The sequence below is a fragment of the Gekko japonicus genome, unplaced genomic scaffold, assembly GCF_001447785.1.
Source record: "Gekko japonicus isolate JY-2015 unplaced genomic scaffold, Gekko_japonicus_V1.1 scaffold683, whole genome shotgun sequence".
In the NCBI taxonomy this organism is placed as follows: domain Eukaryota; kingdom Metazoa; phylum Chordata; class Lepidosauria; order Squamata; family Gekkonidae; genus Gekko; species Gekko japonicus.
Window position 1 is genome coordinate 215,635 of NW_015162499.1, and position 20,871 is coordinate 236,505.

At 44.6% G+C, this 20,871-nt stretch overlaps 1 protein-coding gene across 1 annotated transcript; it reads left to right on the top strand.

Annotated features, from left to right (window-relative positions):
* Window positions 1-5,724: 5,724 nt before the first annotated feature.
* On the top strand, window positions 5,725-16,999 carry DUSP19 (dual specificity phosphatase 19). Its single transcript, XM_015406096.1, has 4 exons — window positions 5,725-6,146; window positions 6,919-6,965; window positions 7,815-7,967; window positions 16,406-16,999. Exons 1-4 carry the CDS (start codon window positions 5,921-5,923, stop codon window positions 16,622-16,624), a joined length of 645 nt encoding a protein of 214 aa, XP_015261582.1. The 5' UTR covers window positions 5,725-5,920; the 3' UTR covers window positions 16,625-16,999.
* The last annotated feature ends 3,872 nt before the right edge of the window (window positions 17,000-20,871 follow it).

Sequence of the window (20,871 nt, forward strand, 5' to 3'; positions counted from 1 at the left end):
TAGTCTTGGCAGCGACAGAGGAAGGAAGTAGCCCCACCAGGCAGGGTGGGCAGGCAAAAACAGGGGCTTGCGAGCCACAGAACGGGTATTCAGTCTCCCAGGGCTGAGGGCGGGTCCCCATTTCGTCACAATGACAATGCCAACATATGGCAGTCCAGTATTTCCCACAAAGTTTTCCCTCCTTCACTCTCCAGAGCAGATCTCTGGCACTTTCAAAAAACTGAATATGAAATGGCAGCACCTGCCTTTCCAATGGGGACTCAAAAAGCAATACTGAGAGACCTGTTAGGTCCAGGAGTCATTTCGGGGGGGGGACGCGGGGGAACACAGTCCCCCCGGGTGAGGACCGGGGGGCGGGGCACACAATGAAGCCCCACCCCCTGCTTCCGGTTGGGGTAAAATGGTGATTTGACACACCCTATAAGCGCTCAGGGTGGACGGGTGTTCCTTACAGCAGTTTGGACTGTATTTTGGTCCAACGCGGCTTCCCCCAGGCAGGGGGAATGACTGGCAGGCATCAAGACCCAAAAGAGAGTTGAGATTGGTGTGATCAAGTCTCGGAGGAGGCTTATATTACACTTTGATCCCTTCTCCCGAAGCGGGCAAGCGCATTCAGGGGGTGTGGCCTCATGACATACTTCCGGTGATGTCAGGGGGTGTGGCACATGCTAATGAGTTATGCTAATGAGTTCCCCTAGCTCTTTTTCTACGAAACGACCTCTGGTTAGGTCTATTGTGCCCTGCTCTGGATAGGCCAGGCTAGCCTGATCTCAACGAATCTTGGAAGCTAAGCAGTGTAATACATGGTTAATATTGGGATGGGAGACTGTCAAGGAAAACCAGGGGTGCAACCCAGAGGCAGGCAACTGCAAACCAACTCCGAACGTCTCTTGCTTTGAATACTCTACGGGGTTGCCATAAATCAGCTGTGACTTGATGGCAAAAAAAGGCCTATCGTCCCTGTAAATTTTATTCCCTCCCCCCCAGTTTCTCAGCTTAGTTAATAACCTCCCGTTCATTCCTGCCGCGATCCTTCATCACTTCTTGATTGGGGGAAAGTGTGGAGCTACTAATTATTGGTTTCCTTCTTTCTATCAAAGTTATCGCTTGCATTTTATTTTTTTTATCATTTGAATTTGATTAACATGCTGTCATGATAATTAAAAAAAAGAAAGAAAACTAGAATGCAGTCACTTCGGCTGCAAAGTAGTCATTAACCCCCCTTGTCCGACCAGAACGTTTTTAAAGATGGCTTCAGGTGAGCTACGGCTTTTGCTAGTGAATGGGACATCATTAATTAAAGGGTGGAAATAGGAATGAATGGTGCTGTTGGAAAATTGGACTTAAGAAGGCCTCAGGTGGCATATTTTGGGGGGTGACAAGAGCCTGCCCTGCCAGCCAGGTGACTGGCTTCCTGCCTGCCTAGCTGAACCTTCTGCCCAGGAACTGGAACAGAAAATCCCCCTTCCTTCCACGCTTCACTTTGCCACTCTAAAAGCAGCAGGACAAGCCAACCGTGCCCGATTCCAAACTCTGGCAAGATTCCTCCTTTTGGCAAGAGTCCAGCTGCCCTTTCAGCACAACCTGAATAAAACCACGGCAATCCATGCGCCTTGGCGTCTAGTCACGCTGGCCACATGACCACGGAGAAGTCTTCAGACAGCGCTGGCTGGCTCTGGCTTGGAAACGGAGATGAGCACTGCACCCCTAGAGTCAGATTTGACTGGCTTTTGAGCAAGGGAAACCTTTACCTTTACCTTTAATCCGAATGATGGCCCAGTTCTCTTACGAGATAACTAAATCTTGTGAGATAGTAATTCCAGAAGGGGTCGCTGGTTTCATGGTTGTTTTGTGGTTGCAAAAATAAACAGGAATCTTGGGGCACCTTAAAAGACTGTGAAGGGCTTGGGAACAGCAAAGAGATAAGGCGTGTTATCTCCTCTGCCTCCTGCGTGGGGGGAGGCAGTCGGGGGCGCGGGGGGGAGCATTGGTGGCAGTAGCCTCAGACGGGAAAACATTCTGAGCGGCTGCTGAGACTCACGTCCAAGTAAATATACAGTAGAGAATCTTGCTTGAGGGACTGGCATTATTATGGAGGCTATAACTCTCTATTGCCATTTTGAAGCGTCTCATTTTAATCCCACATGTAGCTGATTGCGGAAAAGGAATGACGGAGTAGTGCCAAAGTGCCCCCTGCAGAAGAAACACAATAAGCTCCATGCAATACAGAACCAGGAAATACTCAGATTTATACATTTTATTCACCATAATTACACCAACAAGACCAAGATGCCTCATCAGAACACATTAAGGGATCCCTAGATGCATCGTAGGCTGCAGCTGTTGTCTCTCTAGATCTCTCAGAAGGGCACTCTGGCTACTCCCATTACATATTCTGAAATCCAAAAAGAAATTGAGCAATTAAAAAAAAATGGGAAAACTCCTGGCCTGGGTAGTGTAATGTATTCAATAGCTGCCATTGCAATACATGAATCATCTAACTGAAGTACAATGTTAAGCTTCGTCCTGGGCTAGGATCCAAATCCATCCAATCACATTGATAGCCCAGGAAGAACCAACCAATCACTTGTCAGCAAGCTCCCTGAGCGGGAACGTCCGTGATTGGTCCTTATGCATACAACTTTATTGGTTGGTAAATGTACAGTAGGCGTGGCTACATTAGCCGGGAGAGTTTAAAAGCAGAACAGCTGCAATGTAAAAGCTGTTCTGGCTATCAGATGTTGATCCGTGTTGGAGTTATGTTCGAGTTGAATAAAGTTGAACCTTTGCTGAATCACTCTCCAACTACTTTGTTAAGCGAGCAACTTAACAGGTAGATACTGTGAGGAGTAGTATAAAGACCTCCAAGACCTTCTCTTACATGAGCTGTTACAGAGTCAGTGTGGTGTAGTGATTAACAGTGTCAGACTAGTATTTACAAGATCCAGGTTTGAACACCTACTCATGCCATGGAAGCTTGCTGGGTGACCTTGGGCCAGCCTAACCTACCTCATAGGGTTGTTGTGAGGATAAAATGGAGGCGAGGAGAATGACGTAAGCCGATTTGGGTCCCCATTGGGTTGAAAAGTGGGGTATAAATGAATTAAATAAGTACATTTAAAAAACAGACCTACAGAAAATCTTACTCGGCTCACTGACTCCACGTACAATGTGATCATATCAGTTCTATCAAAGCCAGGAAAGGAAAAAATTATAGATCCGCAGCAAAAAAATCTTAAGTTTTTCCCTTTTTACCAGACCTTAAAAAAAAAAAAGTCTTAAAAGCCAATTGATATGGTGTTGGTCAGAAGCAACAGAACAAAGTCTGAGTCCAGTGGCATCTTTAAGACCAACAAAGTTTAATTCTGGGTCTAAGCTTTCCTGGGCATGCACACTTTCTGCAATTGTTGAGGAGGTGGCAATATGAACAGACAAGATCATTATATAAACCAAATGGTTTCTCTCATCCTTGTAGCAAAGTGTGCAGAAAGGCACTGCCTTTCCTCTGCCCCTAGTGGCTGCAGTCAGAACTGCATTAGGCATTTTTTTTAAAAAAATACATTCTGTGAATGCAGCATGAAGAAGAAGAAGAGATTGGATTTATACCCTGCCCTTTACTCGGAGTCTCAGAGCGGTTTACAAACTCCTTTCCCTTCCCCTCCCCACAACAGACACCCTGTGAGGTAGGTGGGGCTGACAGAGCACTGAGAGAAACTGTTCTTTTTCAAGAACAGCTCTGACAGAACTATGGCTTGCCCAAGGTCATCCAGCAGCTGCAAGTGGAGGAGTGGGGAATCAAACCCAGCTCTCCCAGATTAGAGTCTGCGCACTTAACCACTACACCAATTAAATTAAAACATTTTCATGGGCCCCTAAATGTATCGTGGGCCCTAGGCCTACTGTGCTTACTGTGCCTAATGGATAAGTCGCCCCGTCCCTTCTATCAAGAGCTCTGCCCAACCTGTATCAAAGGGTTGCCAACCTCCAGGTGGTGGGTGGAAATCTCCCGCTATTACAACTGTTCTCCAGCTGATAGAGATCAGCTCACCTGGAAAAAATGGCCACTTTGGAAATTGGACTCTGTGGCATTATGCCCCAAACCCCACCTTCCTCAGGCTCCACCCCCAGAACCTCCAGGTATTTCCCAAGCTGAAGCTGGCAACCCTACTGTATCACTACCTGGCTAAGCTGACAGTTTTGGTGTCTCACTTCACACCTGTTAGAACCAATGACAACAAATGAGTGGGCACCAGGAGATACATCATGGGCATGACGGTGCCCTCCAGTGCTATATTTGGGTCAGCCCTAGAAGCAAGGTCAGGCAGCAAAAATTCTATGGCACGACTGGGCAGAAACTGCAATATACTCACTTTCCCTTTTACGAGAATTCTTTGCCCTGGCCTGGACGGCCCAGACTAGCCAGATCTCACCAGAAGCTAAGCAGGCCCTGGTTAGTATTTAGATGGGAGACCGGCAAGGACGTCCGGGGTTGCTACACAGAGGCAGGCAATGGCAAACCACCTCTGAACGTCTCTTGCCTTGAATACTCCGCAGGGTTGCTGTAAGTTGGCTGTGATTTGACGGCAGTTTCTACTACCACCCGAATCCTTCATTTATAATAAACAGCAAACTATATATAAATCACCCTCTGCCAAAAATGGCAAACCCAGACAGTTTCTTCACTGCTTGAAAAGGAAGTTTTGAGCTGGAGGCTTCTGAAGTGCCTGATATCCCTAATCGTCTTGGATTCATCGAGACGCTGCGATTATATTACATTAAGCCACGTTAACTGATAATGCAGCAGATCTGAATCATCTGAGACTCAAGGGGGTGGCAGAACTAGGCTTGAGATAACAGGAGCACAATAGAGCACAAATAAGTAGATCGGTTACGCAGGTCACTGGACACCAGTGGGTGCAACAACAACAGGAAAAACAACAAGAAGAAGCTCTGATAGATCTACTGGACTGCTGGAATTCTTTTTGATGTGTGTTTTTCAAATTCTAGTACTGCTGGAAACAAAGCGTGAAACAGGCAAATCTAGCCTGCTTGTTCAATCATCTCTGCATTCTGGAAGTATCACAACAGATTAATCTGTCTCTCTAAGTAGCACCTTAAAGACTAACAAAAAATAAGTGGAGCTTTTGTGAGACACTGCTCACTTCTTGTTGTTGTTGTTCAGTCGTACAGTTGAGTCCAACTCTTCGCGACCCCATGGACCAGATCACGCCAGAAATTTTCTACAGAAAAGGAAATAGTATGGGGAAGGGGATATGGGGGAAATGGCCCCCACAAGTCCTTGCAGCTTCTCCGCTTGTAAGCTAATTATTTTACACACCTGATTAACAAAAACTGATTTATCATAATTTTTTGTATAAAAGTTTATTTAGATTTGTGGGTGTTTCTTCATAGTCCCTTCTTCTCATTATTTCTGTATTATGCTCAGCTATTACGATTTTGTCTCTGCTTTACTAAGGATTCTTTTTGCTGTCTTATCATTTAATAACTATTCCCTCCCTCCCTTTTGAACACGTCAATTTGACAGGGAGGTGAAAAAACCCCAAAAGAGTGAGCGTACCCAGGCATGTGCTCATGTGTCATTTCATCCGTGCCAGAGGCTCAATGCTACTTGACAGAAAGGGATTCTTTAACCAATCAGGAAACCGATCGCAGAGGCCAATGAAAAGCTGCCTTACACAAGGACCTCAGGCACAGGAAGCTAAATAGACTGGAAGGTTTCTCTTTTTGCCTGCTGCCGTTTGCAGACTCTGCAGAGGAGGGGGGGGGCACTACTGTGTTCACCGCACTCACTGGGGATGCTACACCCACAGAGAGAAAGTAGTCATACAGGCACGTAAGCTCTCTCCCCAGCCTCCCCGCCCTTTTTTGCTATTAGCTTGAAGGTTTCCTTGCTCATGTAATGCACTCACTCACTCAAGAGATCAGAGCCTTCTCCAGGACTAATTTAAGGAAGCAATGTACCCGAGTCACCACTTTATCAGGGAAGAGGATTATAGAGACGTGGAAGGATGCCCGCATGCAGGTGGTCGAAGCCGCTGATCTGAACGACGGAGAGTCCTGTGGTTACGTACAGGACCTGAGCTTGGATCTGCAAGTGGGTGTCGTGAAACCATGGCTCTTGCTGGGTGAGTAATATGCAGGTTGGAGCCAAAGAAATGGGGCATGTGTATGTTTTTTTAAACAAAAAATCCAAAACTGCACTAATGTATCTTTTATGGGCTTCGAGAGGTGGAAGGGTACATCTTCTTTCTGTAATTGTATGCTGTCAAATATACCATTAGCATTACTTCTAACTATTCTATAAAGGATGAGGACAGAATGGAGCGGGTGCAGAGGAGAGCAATGAGGATGATCGGGGGCCTGGAGACCAAGCCCTGTGAGGACAGGCGGAGGGATTTGGGAATGTTTAATCTGGAGAAGAGGAGGTTGAGGGGGGACATGATGGCTTTCTTGAAGTATCTGAAGGGCTGTCACTTGGAGGAGGCGCAGGGAGCTGTTCCTGTTGGCAGCAGAGGAGAAGACTCGGAATAAAGGGTTTAGATTAAGGGCGGGAAGGTACCGGCTGGATCTAAGGAAAAACATTTTGGCAGTAGGAGTTGTACAACAGTGGAATCAGCTGCCTAGGAAGGTGGTGAGCTCCCCCTCTCTGGCAGTTTTTAAGCAGCGGCTGGATAAACACTTGTCAGGGATGCTCTCTAGGCTGATCCTGCATTGAGCAGGGGGTTGGACTAGATGGCCCCTTCCAACTCTCTGATTCTATGATTCTAACTACTGAGTGTTTATTGTGTGCCTCTGCTTCCTGTCAATCCCCTCTCTCTATAAGAGACTGGGTGGTCTTGATGTCTGCATGTCCTGCCTTTCCCAAACAGTGAGATGATGTGTCTTCTGCCCTCACAGGATCACAGGATGCTGCCCATGACCTGGAGACCATGAAAAAATACAGGGTAATGAGAAATAATGCTATAGAACTTTCTCGGGTTCAGCATATATTGAACATTTCAAAAGGCTTGACGGTCCCCTCCAAAAACAGTTGGGTCATTATTGAATGGCGTTGCAGACTGTAGTGCATGGAATAAGTTCTGCTAAAATACGACGGATTTATTCTTGTAATATCTTTGGAGCAGGGGTGTCAATCCCTCCTCTGGAAAACTAAGTGCAGGTTCAGTTGGGCTGTTCTTCTCTGCATCTTTGTCTTCACTACTTCACATTATGTAATGAATATAGCATACTATATTAATAGTTACTGAAAAGTATTTAATTTAAGCTCATGTGGAAGATGGGTAGTATAAAATGCACTAATAATAATAATAGTAATAGAAAAAAGTTCATGCCCAGTGGCATGTTTAAGACCAACAAAGATTTAATCAAGGTACACACTTTCATGTGCATGCACAGAAAAGCATATACCTTGAATAAAACTTTGCCGGTCTTAAGAGGTCCCACTGGACTTGAACTTTTTTCTGCTGCTTGAGACCAAGATGTCTACCCACCACCACCACCACCACCACCATCATCACGTAAATAACACCAGCTCAGCTCCAGAAGGCAGTGTTGCTTGGAAGACCAAGAATCCTGTGAAGATACATCTGGAATTCCCAAGAATTTGGATAGATCTCGAATTGCAGAACACCACCTACCAGTCAAATATCTGACTGTGACAATTATTATTATTATTATTATTAATATTATTTATGACAGATTTCTCCCTGAGGGATGGAGATCCACAGCCATGTCAAATTTTGGAGACTTTAGAAGCAGCTTACATTCCTGATGATCGCTCTTCTGTATTTTAGGTTACCCACATTCTAAATGTCGCCTATGGAGTTGAAAACGCCTTCCCCGATGACTTCACATGCAAGACCATTCCTATCCTCGATCTGCCCGAGACTGACATTTTGTCTTATTTTCCCGAGTGCTTTGAATTTATTGAGCAAGTCAAGTTGAAGGTAAATCACTCAAGGAAGTGGCGTATGGCAATAATTTTTCAGCAGGGTAGGGTGAAAGAAATGAGCAAGTGTGCATTGCGATATGTGGGTCTTAATGCTGCTGCTGAGACTTGAGCCCCTCTTAATTGCTGACTGAGAGAACCTGAATGTAAAATGAAACTGGGCATATTATCACAATAATGTAATTATTTTGATAACTCTGATGTTTTCCTACTCATCTTCGTATAGCCAAGCAAATCATCACTGTCCGACTTAAGTGAAATTTTTTCTCTGTGTTTAATTTTGATTCAGATATTTTTAGTTAACAAAACATAAGAACATAAGAGATGCCAATGTTGGATCAGGCCAAAGGCCCATCCAGTCCAACACTCTGTATCCCACAGTGGCTAGAAATACCAGTGCCATCAGGAGGTCCACCAGTGGGGCCAGGACATTAGAAGCCCTCCCACTGTTGACCCCCCCCCCAAGCACCAAGAAGACAGAGCATCACTTGCCCCAGAGTCCCTATCTATACCTTGTGGCTAATAGCCACTGATGGACCTCTGCTCCATATGCTTATCTAATTCCCTTTTGAAGCCATCCATGCTTGTAGCTGCCACCACTTCCTGTGGCAGTGAATTCCAAGTGTTAATCACTCTTTGGGTGAAGAAGTACTTCCTTTTATCCGTTCTAACCCGACCGCTCAGCAATTTCATGGAGTGCCCACGGGTTCTTGTATTGTGAGAAAGGGAGAAAAGTACCTCTTTCTCTACCTGCTCTTTCCCATGCATAATCTTATAAACCTCAATCATGTCACCCCTCAGTCGTCGTTTCTCCAAGCTAAAGAGCCCTAAGCGCTTTAACCGTTCCTCATAGGGAAAGTGTTCCAACCCTTTTATCATTCTAGTTGCTCTTTTCTGCACTTTTTCCAAAGCTATAATATCCTTTTTAAGGTGTGGTGACCAGAACTGCACACAGTATTCCAGATGAGGTCGCACCATTGATTTATAAAGCGGCATTATGATATTGGCTGATCTGTTTACAATACCCTACCATTTAAAAGAAATAGAACAAAACTCAACCCAAAGTATTGCCTAGTCTCTGAAAATGTGTGTATAAAGTGCCATCAAGTTGCAGCCAATTTATGGCAATCCCAGCAAGGGGCTTTCAAGGCAAGGGAGAAGGAGAGGTGCTTTGCCACGGCCTTCCTCTGCAAACCCTTCCTTGGTGGTCTCCCATCCAGGGCTTTCTTTCTTTTTTTTAATTAATAGGAAAAAGAGGTGCCAGAACTCTCAAGAGGGAAATGAAGTTTTCAATCTGTATACTGAAAACTCACGAACTTTTAAAAGAATTTTGTCGAAGAGGTTCCGGAACTCCATTCCGGCGCGTTTCCCCAGAAAAAAAAGCTCTGCTTCCATCTAAGTACCAACCCTGCTTAGCCTCCAATATCTGACGAGTGAGCTAAATCATGCTGCTTTCCACCCCAGTATCTTAAAATACTAATATTATATTCTCGGAATGAGTGTAACAAAAACTGAGAGGTGACGGTCCGACACAAAGTTAGCCCAGTGTGTTGGATCCAACGAAGTGCAAGTGGAACAAGGCTTTCTTGTCCCCTCCTTCCTGCTTCAGTGCCGTTGCCCTGAAAAGCCACCCCTTAGGGCCAAGTGAGTGGGAACCTCCTCTTGTGTCACTGAAATGCTCTCTGTTCGTGCAAGAAGCAGTTGGACTGCAGCCATCAATGCTAATGGGTTTGAAACAAGCTTTACATCGCTGGCCGGTGGCACTGAGCTAAATATCAAAATTAACAGCTGATATTTATAGCAGTTGTTTTTGGCCCTGACTTGGAGAGCCGAGGCTAGCCTGATCTTCTCAGATCTTGGATGCTAAGCAGGGTCGGCCCTCGGCTAGTATTTGGATGGGAGACCTCCAAGGAAAACCAGGGTGATGATGTGGCGGCAGGCAATGGCAAACCTAACCACCTCTGAATGTCTCTTGCCTTGTAAACCCCAAGAGGGGTCTCCATAAGTCAGCTGTGACTTGACAGCACTTTCCACCAGTGTTCCCTCTAAGCTGAGTCAGTGTGAGCCAGCTCACAGTTTTTTAGCCTCCGGCTCACACATTTTTTGTCTCAGCCCAGGAAGGAGGGCTCCAGAGCATGCCAATTTATGCAGCAGCCAAATGGCTCGCTCCCAACTTTCATGCCAGCAACTCACAGAGTAGAATTTTTGCTCATAGGACTTCACAGCTTAGAGGGAGCATTGCTTTCCACCACCATTTATATAGTTTGCTAGGACTTTGCCTTATATCAACGCAATATCACATCTCCAAAGTATTATTTTATAAAAGCCTCGTGTTCTCAGACTAAGCCCACACTGTACAAACAAACATCAGCTCGACGCATTTCGTATAACCTCCCCAGGTGAACTGCCAGGTGACAGCGCTTGGATGAATCTGATTCTCGGTTATTCCATGAGCTGTGTCGTTTTCATTATTTACATAGTTTGGAATTAAGGAAGGTCATATTGCTTCATCGCGCACTGTGCTATTTTAGAAGGGAAGAAAGCAGCATATTGTTTACAAGTCACCTGAAACGGGCATTCACTTAATGCCCTCCTGGAGGTTTCTGGTTACAGTTTCCACTTCATTTCTAAATTAGACTTGCTGTGCTAACAGTGCAGTCCTAAACAGAGTTAGCTCACTTCTGAGCCCTGTGAAACCAGTGGGCTAAATAGGGTGAAACTCTGCTTAGGTTTGCAATGCTTGCGCCACTCGTGTGCCTTCGAAGTTTAATTTTTCAGTTCTTTATCCTCAAGGGTGCATTGTACGCTTTCATTACAGTACTGCTCCATAATGTAAGATGCTTTTGTCAGACAGATGGAAACATTAGATAATTTACCTCTCACACACACAAAAAATCCCCATGTTACAAAGTAGCCCAGGTTAATAAAACAAGATTATGAATGGACTCAGTCGGGCAAACAAATCTGTAACCGAGGACTTTTTCATATCACCATGTGGTATTAGATAAACTTTGGAAAGGCTTAGGTTTACATCTGAAAATTAGGGGAAATTTGCAGCCCGTCTTTTTATTATTGAAGAGGGGAAGAAGAGAGGATATTAACCGATACACGAAGATGGATGCTTAGTCTTGGACTAGAAAAAAGTTAGAGTCTAGTGGCACCTTTAAGACCAACAAAGTTTTATTCAAGCTTTGTTGGTCTTAAAGATGCCACTGGACTCTTAACTTTGTTCTACTGCTTCAGATCAATAGGAGTACCCACCTGGATCTGCTGTTGGACTAATAAATCATAGTTTTGTTGTTGTGGCCACTAAGTCACAACTGGCCTATGGGGACCCCACAGGGTTTTCAAGGCAAGAGATGTTCAGAGCTGGTTTTCCATGGGCTGCCTCCGTGTTGCATCCCTGGTATTCCTTGAGGTCTCCCATCCAAGTACTAACCAGGGCTGACCCTGCTTAGCTTCCAAGATGTGATAAGATCAGGCTAGCCTGGGCTACCCAGGTCAGGGCAAGATAGTTTACAACGATTCAAACCAATGTAGCTGGCGAACAGTGTTCCCTCTAAGCGGAGTTAGTGTGAGCTAGCTCAGTTTTTTTAGCCTCCGGCTCACACATTTCTGTCTTAGCTCAGGAAGGGATGGCTCCAGAGCAAACTCATTGATGCAATAGCCAAATCGCTCGCTCACAACTTTAATGCCAGTAGCTCACAAAGTAGAATTTTTGCGCACAAGATCCCACAGCTTAGAGGGAGCATTGCTGGTGAATCTTTCAGAAGTGTCCTCTACCAGCCCAGCAAAAGGGGGATGGGGGGGGGGCATGACTCTCAGGATGCCTTGGATGATGGTGGATAAATACGAAGTTATACCAGCCAAATACTCTTCATTTACACATCTTAGGGAGATGGGGGTCTCCATTCCCTTGAGTAAATTTTTTACCGTTTACAGTCCCTGCAACAGCTATGATCCAATCGTATTTGGAAGACAAGGTTATCGAGCTTTTACCTTTGTGGTAGGGTTTCAGATGGGAGGCTCTGACCTAGTTTCTTCCTCTCTCCCGTGACCTTGGTCCTTATCAGTTAATTGGAGCCAGTCTGCTAGTCCAGACAGCCTCTGGCTCTTTCAAGCAATTAATTGCTCCACTTGGCAAAAGCTATCCCATCGTGAGCAACAGAGATTTCTTTCATCTTTTGCTTAAGGTGGCTGAGGCCTGCTTTAAGTTCCTGCACGTAGACTTAAGTTGGAGGGGACGCTCTCCTACGATTTATCCTAGGTGATTTGTTGCGGACAGCTATATTGTTTAAGAGAAATGGGAACTGCTTAGTAATAGGAAGTACCATATTAGGCTAATTTGAGGCAATGTTTCTATCAAATTGGTTGGCATGCAGTTATTTGTTGGGACTTCCATGAATATGTGTTTGTGTGTGTGTGTTTTTTGCTATTCTCCCCAGAATACCATTCCAGAAGGTTTTCCCATACTTTGAAGGGATGCTTTCAGGAGACACAAGGGGATGTTGTGGGAAGACAGAGCTAGAAAGCTAGAAGAGGACATGCAGAATATTGCACGTGCCCCTTTAGATCCCAGTCTCTGTCTTCAAATATTCATGGGCAGGATTGAAATTCAGCATTCTGATACAGAATAGCACAAATTTTCACACCAATTCTTCGTTGGCTAGCAGTTCAATGCCAGGCTTTAACAATAAGAAAAACCCATTCCTTAGTTTCAAGGGACTGGGAACTTCTGTTTGTGTCAGTGAAATGCTTTCTGTCCATTCAATATTTCCCGGTTTGGAGTGGGGCTGATTTGAGTGCAGGCCTGTCCTCCTTCCTTGAAGCATTCTGCCTGAAACGGCTAACTCTGGAGTAATGCACACCATTTCTTGGAAGTAAGCTTGATCGGTGATACTTACCTCCAACTAACCAATTCCCTTTTGCTTTAAAATGAGGGCCTAGTTTAAGTTCCTGCGAGGAGACTGAAAACGGGGCAGGGGATTAATCCATGGAGATATACTTTCATGGGCTGTATGGTTTTTGAGCAACTGAAACAAACTTCTGTGTACCAGTGACCACATGATCCAATGCCTCCATCAGCTGATATGTATGTGTGCTAGGGTTGCCAGGTCCCTTCGTCATGCCAGTGGGGGGATTTGGGGGGCATTCTGGGGGTGGATGGGGATGTTGCATAACAAGCTGACATCACCCAGTAGTGATGTCAGCACGTCGGCGATGTCAAGGGTGATGCTCAGCTTTTCTGGCAAAACTGTGGTAAAAACGGCCTCAAACCATAGAGTTTTGTCCAAAAAGCAGAGCGTCGCCCCACAACGTCACCAATGTGCTGACGTCACTTCCAGGTGACGTCAGCACATAACGTATGGCATCGGGGGGGGGGGGAGATTTCACAGGAACCTGCGAAAGTAGGGGATCCGCCACCCCCATCTGGGGAATAGTATCCCTAATGTGTGTGTATTTATTTATAACATTTTTATTCCGCCTTTCCACCCAATCCGGGTCCATAAAGCGGCAAACATAAAAACATTTAAACAATTAAAAACACAGCTAGAATGATAAAATTCCATTAGAAACACATAAACAAACAGTACTAGGAGGAGGACCAAATTGGGAGTATGCCATATGAAGGAAAAAAAGTCTTCACCTGTTGGTGGAAGACACTGATAGAGGGGGACAGATGAATCTCCCTGGAGAGGGAGTTGCAAAATTTTGGTGCCACAGTAGAGAAGGTCCTTTCTTGGGTCATAAGAACATAAGAGAGATCAACAGCGAGAATGATTTATGCACAATTTTGGAAAACAGAGAAAGTGCCAGAAATTGAAGACTGGATACAAAAAGTTCTGTTCATGGCAGAGATGGACAAAATTACGAAGAAGTTGAATAACAAAGAAGACGACGTGTTTTTTCAAGAATGGAGTGACTTTAAAATATATCTGGAAAAGAACTGGGATGTGAAACAAAATTTAATATGTTTAGATCAATATTAAGTCAAATGATGTTATCTTTAGACTATAATGATAAGAAACTGATATAGTTGATGATATGAAGCAATTTGGAGCAGGGGGGGAAGCATTGCGGGAAGCCACCGGAGGGAGGGGAGGAATTGGGAATGGGGTAGACAATTGATAGAATGAAATGATTTAATTTTACATGTTGTATTCCTGAGAAAATAAAAATTTGTTTACCAAAAAAGAACATAAGAGAGAAGCCAGTGTTGTATCAGGCCAATGGCCCATCCAGTCCAACACTGTCACACAGTGGCCAAAAATACCAGATGCCATCAGGAGGTCCACTAGTGGGGCCAGGACACTAGAAGCTCTCCCACTGTTGCCCCCTTCCCCCAAGCACCAAGAATACAGAGCATCACTTGCCCCAGAGTTCCTATCTATACCTTGTGGCTAATAACCACTGATGTATCTCTGCTCCATATGTTTATCCAATTCCCTCTTGAAGCCGTCCCTGTCTGTAACTGCCACCACCTCCTGTGGCAGTGAATTCCATGTGTTAATCACTCATTGGGTGAAGAAGTACTTCCTTTTATTTGTTCTAACCTGTCTGCTCAGCAATTTCATTGAGTGCCCACGGGTTCACCACCCATCTAGCTTTAGGTGGTTGGGGAAACCAAAGCAGAGCCTCCTAGGATGACTGGAGTGACCTATACACCCTTTCATAGAGGGAGGAAATGTAACAGAGGACCAAAAGGCCATGAAATGCATAGGTGCAAGCGGTAACAGTTTTATGCAAGAGCAACATTTTAGTGTACTAGCACTTTAAGACCAACAAGATTTCTGGGGTATACACTTTCGAGAGTTATCTGACAAAGGAAGCTTTGACTCAGAATACCACAGAAATCTTGTTGGTCTTTAAGATGCTACTGGACTCAGATCTTGCTCATCTACTACAGACCAGCACAGCTCTCCCCCAAAACTATTTCTATGAAAATCTCATATATGGTGAAGAGAGCCAGCTTGGTATAGTTGTTAGTAGCACAGACTCTAATCGGGGAGAACTGAGTTTGATTCCCCACTCCTCCACATGTAGCTGCTGGTGTGACCTCGGGTCAGTCATAAATTCTTTCAGAGCTGTTCTCTCAAGGACAGTTCTTGAAAGAGCTCTCTCAGCCCCACCTACCTCACACAGGATGTCTGTTGTGGGGAGGGGAGGAGAAAGGAAGATTGTAAGCAGCTCTGAGACTTCTTTGTGTAGTGAAGGGCAGGGTATAAATCCAGTCTATCGTCGTCGTCTTCTGTTAACACAATGACCATTCACAACAGCAAAACTAGGTGATAATACAATCTTTATAGCTTTCACAGACTAAATTAATACAAATAAGTGAACTCTGTTAAGACCTACGCTATCCAACCTGATATATTTATCAGTAATCATTCTAGAGGGGTAGTCATGTTAGTCTGTTGAAGCAATATAAAACAGAAGTCTTCTGTTTTGATCATCAGTAAGTTAGACTGTATTTGTATATTTATTTGATGTGTTTATATGCCATGGTTATTGGTCAATCTGGCTCAAGGCAGCTAAGTATGTGTAAAACTGTAATATGCATTTGATGAAGTAAAACTTGTATTTCATTAGAAAGGCTTGCTTGGATTGGTGCTTACGGGAGCAATTCTTAGCGGGTTTACTCAGAACTGAATCCTATTTTATTCAGTTGGGCTTACTCCTAGAAAAGTCTTCTTAGGATCACATGAAAAATAAGAACACAAGAAGAGCCCTGCTGGATCAGACCGGTGGTTCATCTAATCCAGCATCCTGTCTCACACAGTGGCCAACCAGTTACTCGAGGGTCAAACAAATAGGGCATAGCTGAGGCCTTTCACTGATGTTGCCTCCTGGCACTGGTTTTCAGAGGATTACTGCCTCTGAATGTGAAGGTTCCCTTTAGTTGCCATGGCTACTAGCCACCAATAGACCCATCTTGCATGAATCTATCCAATCCCCTTTTAACCCATCTGTGCCTGTGTCCATCACCAAATCCTCTGGCAGTGAATTCCACATTTTAACCACTCCTTGAGTAAAGACATATTTCCTTCTGTCTGTCCTGAATGTACTGCCCATCAACTTCACTGGATGCCCCTGGGTTCTAGTATTTTGGAAGAGGGAGAAAGAGTTCTGTCTACTCTCTCTACCCCGTGCATAATTTTATAAACCTCTACCATGCCCCCCTCCTCTGGTCGGCTCTTTTCTAAACTGAAAAGTCCCAGACTCTTCTGCCTTTCCTCACAGGAAAAGGTGCTCCAACCCCTTAACCATCTTGGTTGTCCTCTTCTGTACTTTTCCCAGCTCTGCGATGTCCTTTCAAAGACCAGTAACCAGAACTGCACACCTAAAAATCCCATAGCTGAAGAGCAAATGGTTGTGAAATCTGTTTTTGACTGCAATGGTTTTCTAAACATGCTCTGTTTTTTCTCTCTCTCGGAGGATGGTGTGGTGCTTGTTCACTGTAATGCGGGAGTCTCTCGCGCTGCAGCCATCGTCATCGGCTTCCTCATGCATTCAGAAGGACTCAGTTTTTCTCAGGCCTTTTCTGTGGTGAAAAATGCGAGACCGGCCATTTGTCCAAATTCTGGTTTTATGGAGCAGCTTCACAAATACCAACAGTGCAATAATAAAGCAAACGGGACTTTAAATGATATTTGAATGGTGAAAGGGGAAGGATGAACCTTTGTGGTAGCACGGGAATGGAAGATTGCGGCCAATACCTTTGGATGCAAGAGTCATGGGACATGCCCAGAATTAGCCCCTGAAGCCGAGCTGTCATTGTGGAGTTAACCTTTGTGCTCTCATACATTATTTGAGATTAATTTCCCCTCAACTAATTCTTCTGTGTTTGCTTCTTTAAAAAAAAACCATTTTCACAGTAATGGGTGTAACAATAATGAATCAGCTTCGATTTGCAATGACTGGTTGGTTTGGTAGTTGCTGTCTCACGTGTAACCATCCCCTACAGAATCAGGGTTGCCAACTGCCAGGTAGAACTTGGAGATCTCCCAGAATTACAGCTGATCTCCAGGCGACAGAGATCAGCTCCCCTGGAGAAAATGGCTGCCTGGAAGGTCAGATTCTGTGGTATTATACCCTGCTGAGGTGCGTCCCCCCCAAACCTTGTTCTCCCCAGACTCTGCTCCAAATCTTCAGGAATTTCCCAACCTGGAGTTGGCAATCCTACTACTGATGCAAGTTTGTTTAGGATTCCAGATAAGAGTTATACCTGCTCAGGCATATCCATCTATGCAGGAGGCAAAATTGTTTCATAGCTGTCCTTCATTGTCTTCAGGAATGATGTGTCACCAGAGTTGGTTTTTACCAAAGTGATTAAATATCAGGGGTGGGTGGAAGTTGGTTTGCTAGATGGATCAAACATAACAAAATGTTAAGTTTTTCTCCAGAAAGGTGCTGGTAGGTGGCTAGAAAAGAAACATGTCAGCCTATTATTCCATTTGCCTTTAATATCATGTGACATTGTATACACCCAATTTTCATGATTGTAAAAATCTAGATAATAAAACATTCTTATAAAAATAAACCATCTCTTAATTTTATCTTTTTAAAATATGTGCATGTATGTGTGTGCACGTGTGTGTGTGTGTGCACCTGGAAGTCATGGCGACTTCTGGTGACTGACCCCTACTGGAGGCCTGGAGAATATTCAGAGATGTGGCTGAATGAAGCCCACCCTTACCTCTGGTAAGAGGTCTCCCATCCATGTACTTGCCAGAGTCGGCCCTGCTTAGCTTCCGAGATCTGATGAGATTGGGCTTGCCTGGGCAGGGCAATCTAGGTCAGGGCTTCATTTTATCTTTTGAAATGAATCAATAATATTTATAATTTTCTGACATTTCCCCCCCCTGGCCCTGCATAAACTAGTCCTCTGCACTGCCACAGAAGAAGGTCCTTAGTGAATCAAAAGCCAAATTTGACCAAACAGAAGTGTATTTATTTTTAAACATCAGCATCACAGGATCTGTACAATACATTCTAGGGTTGCCCTTAGCAACCCATCCCTTAAAGTCTGTGTAAGCCAGAAAGCCATGCAGAGTGTTCCAGGCAAACTAGTCACTAATCAGACATTATGAAGCTAAATAGAGACACGGTACAATTATTTTCGTTGCTAGCCTGTATTATTACATAAAGCTTGCTAGCAGTTTCAGAAATATTGTTTCAATTGAAAATAAATATTTTAATAAATATATTTAAGGAGCTGTGCCATGTATCTCCATTTTGTTACCTAATTGGCTAAAGCAGAACATGAAGAAAACAGGCCTCCCTTGTTTTTTCATTCCTCAGTGCATTTACCTCAGGTGCAGGTACACTGCTTCTAAATGCTGAGGTTCTATTTAGCTATCATAGTTAATAGTCCTTAAGAAACCTGTCCTGCCATCTAAGCTATTGGCCATCATCATACCTGTGGAAGTGAACTCTGTTGTTTAACTACGCATTGTGTAGAAGAGTGCTTCATTTTGTCTCTTATGAACCTACTGCTGATCAATTTAATCAAATTACTCTGAGACCTAATATTAGGAGAATAAAAATCTCGCTGTATTCTATAGCATTCATAAATTTTATCAGTGTGTCCTCCCTCAAATACTAAGCAGCCTATAATCTTTACTATCTCCTCACATAACAGGTGGGACCAAGTGGGATTATCTTCTGTGTAAGCATACATAAGGAGAGACATGATAAAGGTTGATAAAATTGTGTATGGAGAAAATGGACAGAGGGCACTTTCTCCCTATCCCATAATACTAAAACCCGGGGGCACCCAGTAAAAGGTCTTTCCTCAGAAAGACCTCTAAGGGCAGAAAATTCCTCGTGAGTTAAATTATGCCTGGGGGTCCTTTGTAAATGTTCAAATTTATTATAAACCTTTCAAATATTGCAATAGATGCTTCAGTGCAATTGGGTACAAAAGAGGATTTCTTACGGAATGGTTCACCCACCACATCTTGAGTCTCATCACTGAAAAGCTGCTTTAGTTTAATTTGTCGTATCAGTTTAAATGTGTCCATTCTGGTTGGTCTTACATAGTGCGGTGTGGGTACAAATCCCAATCCAAAACCCATCACCTTATATTCTATCTTGGTGAGAGCCCTAGATGAGAGATTAATTACTAAATCCTCCTGCCTCATCTCCTTTGGGAGCCCCTGAATATAAAAGACCCCCTTGCCCTACTCCTTGTAATACGTTTGCGGAAACTATTCTCAGATCCATAGTCCTCCCCTGAGGTTGACCCTGATTCCTCAAACTCAGAACTCTCAGTATCCGATACAGATTGTACAGGACTCGCGCAAGAAACTTTATTTTTTGTATTTATCATAGGCGCCCACCAGTTGTATACCCACCCCGTGGAGTAGTCCTTCAAATCCCTATTATACTTTTTAATTATGAGGTTTCTGAGATTGTTCTCAAAAGCTCTTAATTCCAATTCCATCTCCTTAATGTGATTCTCAAATGTTTGCTTAGAAGCTGCAGCTTTAAGGGATGACTCAGCTTTCTCAACATGTTCCTTGACCTGAACAACTTTTTGTTTAGAGTGTTCAACAATAATAATGGTTAGGACTATGGAACACTTGTTCAAAATAGCCGCTCATCTAGCTCTAAAATCTTAATTGTCATTAAACATAGTAGTTGGCTTATTTATATGAAGACCTCTAGGAATTTTGTTAGTTCTAACATACTCAGACAAAGAAATCATATGGAGATGCATTCTTATCCCCTTTTTTTCAGGTATAGAATTTGGCCCCAATCTATCTGACATACCTCCGATGTTGGATGATCAGATTGGTGGTAACCAATCTGATCATCCAACATCGGAGGTATGTCAGATAGAATCCTATTCTTTTCTTCCTCAGAGCAAGTAAATCACTATGAGCCATTTCTCTCAATAGCAACAATACAATATAGGAGAGAACCATGGAGATAGAGCTGTATAATCCAAACAAAAAAAAGCAGTTATATTATTTCAACAATTTCAGCATTAACGGCAGTGGCAGGGGGGACGGGTGTGAAACGTTCCCTAGCCTCTCTGAGCCCCGGGGTGGTGGCCTTGGAGTCCTAGGGGCAAATTCCACCTCTCGCGAGCGGCGTTGCCACTCGGCCATCACCCAAGAGGTCATTCTGGCTCCCCCAGATCTTGTTAGCGGCTCTTTAAAAAGTTATGGCTGGCGGCGGCAGCAGCGTTAACGGCGGCGGCAACGGCGGGCGGGCGGGGTGCGAAACGTTCCCCTGCCTCTCTGAGCCCCGGGGTGGTGGCCTTGGAGTCCTAGGGGCAAATTCCACCTCTTGTGTGTGATGGCCGAGCGGCGTTGCCACTTGGCCATCACAGCGAGAGGTCATTCTGACTCCCCCAGGTCTTGTTAGGGGCTCTTTAAAAAGTTATGGCTGCCAGCGGCAGCAGCAGCGTTAACGGCAGCGGCAACGGCGGGGAGGGGTGCGAAACGTTCCCTCGTCTCTCTGAGCCCCGGGGTGGTGGCCTTGGAGTCCTAGGAGCAAATTCCACCTCTAGCATGTTTTATTCAGGTACAAGCTCTCCCTCCTCTGTGAGGGCAGATCTGTGCGTCCCCCCCATAGCTAGCAATCCAAAACAGTCCAGTGGAGCTTGAGCAATGGGTGTTGCCTTCTGACACTTCCAGTGATGTCAGGGGGTGTGGCAGATGCAGATAAGTTATGCTAATAAGTTATGCTAATGAGCTCCTGCACCTCTTTTTCTACGAAATGACTCCTGCCAATAACACCTCCTGGGTTTTGGTTGCTGGCAGAGGTCATTTCGGGGGGAACGCGGGGGAATGCAGTTCCCCCAGGTGAGGTATGGGGGGCGGGGCACATGACAAAGCTCCGCCCCCCCACTTCCGGCCCTCATTCAGCCAGGAGGAGGCAGGAGAAGAGGG